This window comes from Phyllobates terribilis, unplaced genomic scaffold (genome assembly GCF_046119375.1).
Source record: "Phyllobates terribilis strain yellow unplaced genomic scaffold, ASM4611937v1 Scaffold_5311__1_contigs__length_52609, whole genome shotgun sequence".
In the NCBI taxonomy this organism is placed as follows: domain Eukaryota; kingdom Metazoa; phylum Chordata; class Amphibia; order Anura; family Dendrobatidae; genus Phyllobates; species Phyllobates terribilis.
The window spans coordinates 2,968-13,848 of NW_027368058.1; the positions used below are offsets into that span (position 1 = coordinate 2,968).

General features: G+C 35.7%; 1 protein-coding gene and 1 pseudogene across 1 annotated transcript; one reads left to right on the plus strand and one right to left on the minus strand.

The window, feature by feature from the left end:
* Positions 1-1,079: 1,079 nt before the first annotated feature.
* Positions 1,080-3,900, minus strand: LOC141249991 (uncharacterized; annotated as a pseudogene).
* A 706-nt stretch (positions 3,901-4,606) lies between these two features.
* Positions 4,607-6,057, plus strand: LOC141249989 (uncharacterized). Its single transcript, XM_073669855.1, has 4 exons — positions 4,607-4,620; positions 5,451-5,569; positions 5,685-5,845; positions 5,959-6,057. The coding sequence occupies exons 1-4, from the start codon at positions 4,607-4,609 to the stop codon at positions 6,055-6,057; spliced, it is 393 nt and encodes a 130-aa protein (XP_073525956.1).
* Positions 6,058-10,881: the final 4,824 nt, after the last annotated feature.

The following is a 10,881-nucleotide window of genomic DNA, read 5'->3' on the forward strand; positions in this document are numbered from 1 at the left end:
TTGAAAAATTGAATAATTTTACTAATTTAAATAAAATTTAATCAATCAATTAGTGTAAAAAATAGACACATCAAATGATTATTATATACATAATGAATATTAGAATACTTTTTGTTTATCTATTTTTGTAAATTGAGGTTAACTTCAAAATTAATATGTATGTAGTTTAGAATACTTTTTCTTTAACAACCTCATCATGTCATTGAAACTTTATGGCTACCAATTTCATACTTGATTATATGTTGTTTCATACTTTTAGGAGTGAATCTATAAGCCAGAAAATGTTATAAAAAAATTTAAATTCCAAAATTCTAACTCTAACCAAAATAAACATGTATGTACTCTAATTAATACATTTTTGTATGAAGTACTTTGCAAAATAATATGTTTAAGATGATTACTAGGAATACTGCAACATATTACACTTATCAAATCTAAAGGATAACTATTTGTTACCAATTCTAAATAAATGAATAATAAAATGCAAAAAAATGCTAGAATATTTTAATTATAGTATCTAAAAACACTCTCTATAATGGATAATTATTTTTTGATTGATATATGCACGGTATAATTTTATCAAATTTATGTTATTTTTATAAATATCTAATATCATTTATATCTAATTATTAAGTAGCTAGCTTTAATATACAGGTGATGCATTGTTTTATTTTTAATGAAATCCATATTTAATATAGTAATTAATTTAAAAACTAAAAAATCATCTATGTTTAGAAAATAGATTGATTTAATACTAATTATTAAATAAATTTGAGAAGAATTGTTTAATTTAATAATTAATTAGATTAAATATAAAATAAAAATAATCTCGAAATAAACATGCATTAGTTTATCTTTAGGGAGAAATAGTTTAATATAATTACTTTATTTAGTGAAAGTTTTTTTGTTAAAAAATACATCAAAATAATGGACTCAACTTAATATAACATCAAAATGATTTAAAAATACATACTTTATTGTTTTATATTTAGTGAAATCTATAATTGTTATAATATATTTAGAAAAGAGATTGATTAATATTCTAATTAGTAAATAAGTTTTATAAGAATAATTTAAATTTAATAATTAATTAGATTAAATATTTTATCAATTATTCCTAAAAATATGAGAGTTAACTAAAAAATCATAATTTGAACAAAAAAATAATAAAATCAATAAAAAAAGAAATAATAGTAAATCCAATAAAAAATGATACTAAAAAATATTAACTAAAATTAAGGGAAAACTTAAAAAAAACTTAGCTCACTAGGAGAACTCAACCTTCTCACAAAAAGAGAGTAAAGAAAAAACTAACTAACGGAATGCTTTTTGGTTCAATTTGAAACCACATTGCGGATACTATTTTTTTATATATACTAGGACCTAGAATCTTTATATTATAGGGTTATTTGTCAAAAACCACCCCTATAATAGGCCATATTTCCCAAAACCACCCCTATATTGGCTAATTGCCGAAAACCACTCCTATAATCACCTCCGTTACCCAAAAACCACCCCTCACCCTAGTTCCGTCCATGATTCTGTTTAATACCCGAAGTTGGGGGACACGTGCCGTTTAATACCTGATTTCAAGGTTGTGCTCGATAGATTCAAGAACTTTAAGCTAGGAATGAGGAGAGACTATTGGGGATAGGGCCTGTTAAATTGTTTGATGAGAGATTCAGCAGTGTAAGTTTTGATAGCTTTGAAAATGAGCCTGGAATGATACCTGGCAAATGGTTGGAGTCCAGGTTTAGATAGTTCAAAGAGGAGCAATTGGAGAGTTCCTCTGGGATTTCGCCGTCCAATTCATTGTCTCCTAGGTCAAGCTCACTTAGATGATTCAAATGGCTTAGTGAACCAGGAATATGACCAGATAAGCTGTTGGAGCGAAGCTCAATCACTTGAATCTCAGAACAGTTGCCAATTTCAGGTGGGATGCTTCCTGAGATCTTATTATGAGATATAGATAGTACATTTAATGCCTGGAGAAAACCAAATGTGACTGGAATGTGGCATGTGAAGCCATTGTTGCTGATATTCAAGCTCTGCAAACTCACCAGGCTACTAAAACCTTCAGGAACATCGCCATGCAAGGTGTTCTCTTGCAAGGCAACGTTTAACAAACTAGGCAATCCAAAGAGTTCAGGTGGAATCTCCCCAGATAATCTCTGCTTGCTCAAATCTAGGGTTTGAAGCTTCATTAGACTCCAATGCTGGTGGTTGGGATTGAGCCAGAAAATCCACAGTTGCTCAGATTCAGCACTTCTAAGCCCTTCAATTGCCCTATGTTCTCTGAAATTGAGCCTGAAAAGTTGTTATGGCTTAGATTCAAAATTGTCAAATTACCTAGCTCAAGTATTTCTTCTGGCACAGTTTCGTTCAATTGATTTTGACTCAAATTCGGCTGCTCTAATTCGTTGAGGTTGCCCAAGCTAGTTTCAATTGAGCCAGAGAAGTTGTTTCTCTCAATGGACAAAACCCTCAATCTCCTAAATTGACCTAGAACACTAGGGATTTCGCCGGGAAATTGATTGCATGCAAGGTCGATGACTTGAAGGAGCTCACATTTTCCGATCTCCACCGGAACTCTGCCACTGAGCGAATTGTTGGCCAATTTGAGCTCTTGTAAACTCAATAAATTCCCAATACTGCTAGCCAAAGGACCATCAAAAAAGTTTCCAGAGAGATCCAGAATCTGCAGGGTCGATATGCTCGACAGCCAGAAAGGAAAACCGCCATGGATGAGATTTTGTTGAAGTTCCAGAATCTCCAATGCCGTGCGGGAGAAATTTGCATTTGGAGGTCGTATAGCTTTGTAGAAAGAGTTAAAGCCAAGATTGACTTGTATGAGGGAGCCGCTGGCGAAAATGGAAGCCGGAATTGCGCCGGAAAAATTCATATGGTTGGTGTCCGTCCATGAAATCGGGTATTAAACGACGCGTGTCCCCCAACTTCGGGTATTTAACAGAATTATGGACGGAACTAGGGTGAGGGTGGTTTTTGGGTAACGGAGGTGATTATAGGGGTGGTTTTCGACAATTAACCAATATAGGGGTGGTTTTGGGGAATATGACCTATTATAGGGGTGGTTTTCGACAAATAACCCTATATTATATGTGATAAGATCAGAAGATTAGACCTAGAATCTTTTTCCTCGTACTTTTCACGGGTCTTATGTATATCAATATTTTAGCTTATGTGATGAGATTGATTTATATTTCATGTAGGTCTAATTCTAAGTTATTTCATACAATGTTAAATAGGTCTAATTCTAATCAGTGTAAACGTCCATATATGTTATACACAACCAGTGTTCTAAAAAACCCGCCTAGGCGGCGCCTAGTCCCCGCCTAGGCACTAGGCAACACCCTAACGTTCCGACTAGGAGCTAGTCCCTTGTTCGGCTCTCCCTGTCCCTCGCCGTTGTATTGCGACCAACGTCCGCTAATAGCCTATGACTATGACTTATGAATAATTATTTAATATTACTTACGTTAAAACATGTGTTGAAAACTGTATGATTTTTGCATGTTGTGCTCTTGTAGATCTTCTTTATGCCGAATACTTTAAATTCTATGAATTTTGGATGATTAATTAGCAAATTATATGCTTATATTAAAATTACATAGTTAAATTATGAATTACTATAAAAGTTATGAATCAATATATTTCGATTTAGTTTTTCATATAAGGAAATTATATGAAAATATATAAAATAAGTGTTATACTATTGATCCGCCTAGGCGCTAGCCCCCCTCACTGCCTAGCACCCGCCTAACGTTTTTTAGAACAATGTACACAACTAAATAGCTTTTATTGAAAATAGGTCTTAATTTCTTAAAATGTCCTCAATTAGTTTTGACACCATAATAACCATAAATTACATGCAAAACCCATAATTTCTTAAAAATGCCTCAATTACTGTTTGGTGACACCCCTAAAAGTTCATTTATATATACGTCGATATTAGATACTTGGTATTAGATACTTAATATAATCATATATCAATTTTATCTTTTAATTGGATAACATGTCAATTTCGGTCAAGTTGTTATAATAAGTTAAACCATTAGATTGCAATAATAATTGATATCTTTTTTAGCTAAAGACAATTACTCAGAATTATTGAGTCATTTATTTTTTGAGAGTTAAACTAAAAATAACTACTTGAGTTTTCTTTTTATCTTTTAAGATTAATTAGAAGATATTTAATAGGGTATATTGAGGACATTTATTATTTTTGATATTTGCATGATACTTATATATTAGAAAATGTGATTATAAAATTTTAAAGGTACACATGGAGGTTGTCATGTATATGATTTTGAATTAAACATAATATTACATATTAAATATTATTTTCAAATAATACAATTGAACTTTGCGATTGTGATTTATTTAATATGCTTTACTCAACATTTGATAAAATGTTTATATAAACATAATATTAAACATAATATTACATATTAAACATTATTTCAAATAATACAATTGAACTTTGCGATTGTTTAATATGCTTTACTCAATATTTGATAAAATGTTTATATTTTTATCAGCGGATAGAAATTTTTTGTAATTTGATACTCGTATGGAATTATAAATTATGTACAAAATTAAGTTGAAAATAATACATTTCTTTTTTAAGATACTCCATTAATTTTTAGTAGCGTTAAATACTTTGACCGAATAAATTGAATTGTTAAATATCATTACTTTAACCGTATAAATTCAATTAACATTCATTAAAAAAAGGTACGGCCTACCTATTATATATAATGGATAAAGGAACCAAATTGTGGATACTCTCATACGAGTTACAGCATTAATGGGCCGCTTTTTATATGTCCATTCATTCAAGGCCCATTTATAGCCCAACATACGTACTGCCTGATATGGAGTGAATGCTTTGGCATAGAGCACAAAACCCTAACTCAATTTTTTGGCGGAGTACCACCAACGCTGTCGGCTCTCAAGTCTCATCCCGCCGGGTAATTTTCTCCCTCCTTTCATCAATTTTTCCCCCTCTCGCGTTCCCGATTCCGACATGCTAGATAGCTTCTCGTATGAACTAGATCAAACATGACAGTTACCCTAATGATTACGTTCTGCGCTCGTCGTTAGGCTATCGGAATGGATCTGATAGGGGATGCAGATACTTAGTGTTTTTGCCACTTGATAAACGGATTACTGCTGCATATTGATTCCCCAGTCTCTTGCCCGTTGCAATTAAGTGATGAATTCTGTGAATGCTGTATTATAAAAAAGCTGCTTTATGATAATTGTACAGTTTTCTCCGTGATAGGTTCCTATCGTGACTGTGAATCCTAGACTGACTCATGTGTTCTATTTAAGTGTTAGGCTTTGCTGTTGGTTTTATACATATGAACTGATTTTTTTTATGGCTTTATCAATTCAGTGAGTTTCAGCTGCTAGGATGGTTAGGTGAGTGTTTTGAATGATGCTCTTAAGAGCATGTACAATGCTGAGAAGATAGGAAAGAGACAGGTGCTGATCAGACCCTCTTCCAAAGTGATCATCAAGTTTCTCATTGTCATGCAAAAGCATGGTAACCTGACTGTTTCTTTTGTCATATATTTCTATCTCTCTCCGATTATCAATTAAGCAGACTTTAGATCTCCTCTTTGTAGATGAAATTAACTAGTGACATCATGCTATTGCAGGATACATCGGTGAATTTGAGTTTGTTGATGATCACAGATCTGGTAAGATTGTTGTAGAATTGAATGGACGTTTGAACAAGTGTGGAGTTATTAGCCCTCGCTTTGATGTCGGTGTCAAAGAGATCGAGTCTTGGACTGCCAGGTTGCTTCCTTCTAGACAGGTATAGGCTCTACTATATGCAAAATTAATGCCACTTACTAGAGCTCACTCTTTAGAAAGTTATGGTTATATTGCCATGGAAAGTTCGTTAAGTGATTAATGGATTATTCGCAGTTCGGATACATTGTGCTGACTACATCTGCTGGCATCATGGATCACGAAGAGGCTAGGAGGAAGAATGTTGGTGGCAAAGTTCTTGGCTTCTTTTATTAGCTCATGTTTTAAAAGTTAGTCCTTCAAATTTTTGCCTCAAATGCAGACTGATTTAAGTGTTCACGTTATTTAAACATTCCTTTGATTTGATATGGTGTTGGTGAAAGTAGTGGCCGTATTTGCTCTCTGTTTATTCATTTGGCTAATCAAATCCTTTTTGAAAGTTTATGGTATTGCTCTAGAAAAGAGGTGTTCTAGAGTAAAGTACAAATGTCACCAGTTCTGATTGCTTCAATTTCTTATTGTTCTGTGTGATTTTATGGTTGATTACATGCAAAAGGGTTTGTTTTTGTTTGGTTTTGATATCAAAGATATGAGATATCAAATATGGATATCAAGATAGGGTATGTGTATGGATACGAGTGATATCTCTCCTTATACCAATTTATAAGGATGTATCAAAAGAACACTCTCTAAGGACCTGTATAGGTATGAGATATCAGTCATATCCATACCTGTCTTTGATATAATCAGTATCAATATCGAATTGATATATGATATATATATATGATATATATTGTTTTGTATGTGGATAAGTATATTAGGTATGAGTATCAAAATGATATTAGAGTGTATTTTTGATATCTCACGAAAATGAGTATATCACTTATATCCATACCTATATCCGATATTTCATACATATACCCAATATCTCATACACATATCTTGATACCCATACCTTATATTTAGATATTAATACCAAACGAGCCCTTAATCTACAAAAATATATCAAAATGATATCAATGATATCTCATTTCCATACTTGATATTGATTTCAAACGTCCCACTAAGTGGGTTAAGGAGGACTCAACCCTTCAAAATATCGAAATTTGTCATTATAGATAGACAATCTGATATGCCCAATCAAATTGAGATGTTTAGTTGCAATTGCGGTTAACAAACTTATAAGACAGATTACTCGTTGAGTGCCTTAACATAAAGATGTTGCGGCTTCCTCAAAAGTCACAACTAGTTGCTTATCATGGTAATTTGTTGCAATTTGTAATGTGAGCATCTAGAAGATGTCTTGTGTTGGTTTTCCATTAAGAGATCAATCTATCGTTTTCATCTTAAAACAAATTAATTGATGTTGCTGCAATCCTTCCCCTTAGCCCAATGTCACTAATCTTATCAGTTCTGTATAAAGACAAGAATAGCCATCGACAAACAGATTACAAACTTAGATTCTAAGTAACTCAAGGCAGGTCATGCTTTCACGAATATCCTCCACCGAAATCCCGGTCTGATCGAAATTAGTATTCTAATAAAAATTATGTATGAATGGTAAATCCCGGTCTGATTGAAATTAGTATTTTACTTAAAATTATGTATGAATGTCCAATTTATCATTCGTCAAGTATGTGAAAGTGTGATGGAATCATTAGAGATAATTTTCCGGAATTCATGTTTTCTAGCCTGGACCAAACACATACATGTGCTCGCAACTGGGTCAAGCTGATCCTCCTAAAAACCTGGTCTGACTCAGACCAGGTCATTATGGTCCGAGTTGGCTGGATGTGTATACCTAGCAAAACACGGCAGTAATGTGCCTAAAGGTCATATTAATTTTATAAAACTAACAACTGTTTAATTCATGTAGACATCAATTCATAATTATATTGATTAGTATAGGACAATCCTCTTCCCTCTCAAGTCTCAAACAAATATAGTTTTTTTTTTTGCAAAACTCAAACAAATGTAGTTACATAATATGAAATATTAGTTGGACAGAATTCTTCCAGATGATTTTTTCTTTAGTGTAACAAAATTTAAATGTAGACAAAGCATGTTGGGTTCCCATGTGCATTTTTGGAAAACCAAATAGTTTAATTCTTTATAGTATTAAAATCGAAGCACTTTATATCCTTTAGGTGCGGCCTGCTATAAGTTCATGTGCACTTATATACTCCATTTCTTGTTTGCTAGTGCTAATTTTGTATATGCCTTATTATCTTTATCATTTCAATCAAGAATGCATGATTAGTAATTAACCTCTCTAAATTATTTCAATCACGAAGTCCGGCTTGTCATTTCATAGAAATTTTGTTGATGGGAAATCATTTCACATGGCAAAGCTACGTGGTCTACCAAATTGAATGAAAAATAATATCCAGTGGGATCATATTTTTAATGTATGGAAATGTTTATATATATTGACAATACTACACCAAGCAAACTAAAGGTTTATATATTTCTGTAGGATGATACATTACTTATATAAAATAGGTTTATAATATTCAATATCATTGTAACCATATACATATGGTTGGTTGGAAGTCTAGCAATCAACTGCGCTCCTACACCCTTATTTGCAGCAAAGCCTAATCTATAAAAAAAAATAAGAGAGCGCACATTGACACTAACAACGTTGCTTTGAGCAACCCGAGTGACCCTGGTAAGAAATTCAATAGCCTCACTTTCTAATTCCCCAAAGATGGAGAAAGCAAAAGCGATAAAACTATAGCCATTCTCTCTGCACTTTTCATCATACTTCTTCCTTTTCCTAGCGACAGTAGACGAGACATCAATCCTAGGAACAAAAGCAGGAACCCCTGCACCCGTGAAGGGGGAAACACCAGTAACATCTAAACATACATCCTTCCCATTGTCCCAAACAATGGACAAGTAGATCAGCAGGACAAAGATCCCTTCCATCCTCAGATAAGAACCCCAAAGGCACTTCCTTCTGCACAAAGACACCAGCCTGAGAGCAAATATCCCCTAAAACATCTCGGACCAAGTTATGCCAAAACTTGAGCCCAACATCATTACTACAGTGCACCACATGGTCACCAAACCGATCCAAGACACAAGAACAGCAGCAAGGACATGTAAAACCATCAGGGAATATAGGAATCGCAAGACGATACTGAAGAACACACCTGAACTGTCTTGGGTGAATCGTTTGGCCAATTCCGAGGATGAAAAAGAAGTATTAAAATTTTTATATAAATTTGTACACTTGGCGATTTCCATTTGCGATGTAACCCTAATTTGCGTTTTCCAGCGGCCCCTTTTCTTCTCCGGCGGGCACCAACGGCGGCTCCTCTCGAGCCGGTGGTCCAAGGGTAGGCCCGCATCCTCTCGAGTGGTCTGATCCCGGTGCCCTATTCCCTATTCGAGTCCGCCTCCCCTGCCTCTCTCTTTTCCGCCGTCTTCTTCGTTCCCCAATTCAGACGTAGTTTCGGTGCGACTTTGGTTGTCCAAGGGTTTCGTTTGTTGATTTCTTCCTGTAACCGATTCCGACGTGGTTTGTGTTGATTTGGACGAGCTTTGTTTTGCGTTTTTTCGTCTTTGTCAATTTAGTTGGTTTTGTGCGGCTGTGCTGTTTAGTTCTCTCGATTTAAGCCTCTGTTGGTTTTGATTGTGTGACATTGGTTTTGTTGGTGGTGGCCTGTGGGTCCGAGTTTTGCCAATTTGTTTATTTGATTTCAGTTTGGACTCCGTTTGTGTTCCAGTTGTTGACTCGTGGTAGGATATTCAGTTTGATGTGGTTGCTTGTATGCTTTTGCAATGCATTTTCGTTGTCCTTTTCGCGAGCACGATCACTGCTGAAACGGTGGTGGTAGAGGTTTGAAAGCAAGTTCTCTTGGCACTTCAAGAGTGCTCATTTTAGAGATGCTTCTGCAATTGAGAGGTATAAGGTGCTTATAGCCAGTGATGGTGGTATATTTTCTGCTTTGGAGTCTACCTTGCAGAGTCTTAATATCTGGTTGTGTGGTACTTGTTTATGCACTCATGCCCTTTCTAGAAGTTGCAAACATGGTGATAGTTTTTGAAGTTTCGGGACCGCTATGTATGGGCCTTCATGATGGTCCCATGTTTTTACATTCAGGGGATCCAACTCCTCCTTCGATCGGTAGTGGTCTTGGTGGTGGTATTGTTGATTTGGTTGCTCTTGATGTCGCTCCTTCTACCTTTTCGGGTAAGTTGCACGAAGTTTTTGCGGGTAAGTGTCGTACTGTGAAAAACATTCCCAGGGCTAACCGGCTTGGTTTTTCGCAATGCCTTAAAGTGGCCCTGTACAAGGTCATTGCTTATCCTCGTGATATTTCCTCTTGGATCATGTTGCTACTTCTTTCCCTGTGCACCCTTAGGGTTATTCGGTCTCGACCCGGTATCAAGAGGGGGAGCAAGGGATGTTGCCAGGTTGAAGGTATTGCTCGTGCTCTCAAGGTTTGGAGAGAGCCCGGTGGGCCAGAGATTTTGATCAAAGAGATCCTTAAGGCAGAGGTTGTTGATTCCGGTTCCTTTGGAGGTGTAGATAGTGTTGTGTAGAGGGAGGCTAGCTTGGAAGAGTTGAATCGGAGGCAGTGTTTGAGGAACGTGGGGTGATGGGCATTTCACCGCTGCTATTCGGGTCTTGACTTCCTCGGGGGTTTGCGCCTAGTAACATAGAAACTTTGAGAGAGTTAGAGGAGAAGCACCCCCATTCTCCGGATCCTTTCTTACCTCCTGCTGGGGGTGTTAGCGAGGTGATTTCCGCGTCTAAGGAGGTTGTGCTAGGTAAGATCAAAAGCTTTCCTAAAGGCACGTCTTGTGGTCGTGATGGGTTTCGGGCCCAACACTTTGTTGATGCGTTAGGGAAGGCTGCGGTTGTTGTTGTTGATGATTTAGCCACCTTGGTCACTGTTGTGGTTAATTTGTTCCTCGATGGTATGTGCCCTCTTTCTTTAGGTGAGTTTGTTGCTAGTGCTCCGCTTACACCTTTGGTTAAGCCTGGTGGAGGGATTCGCCCTATTACAGTTGGGACGGTCTGGAGGAGGCTTGTCTCTAAGGTCGCAGCTTGTGTGGTTAGGAAAGAGGTTGGAGATTATTTGGAGG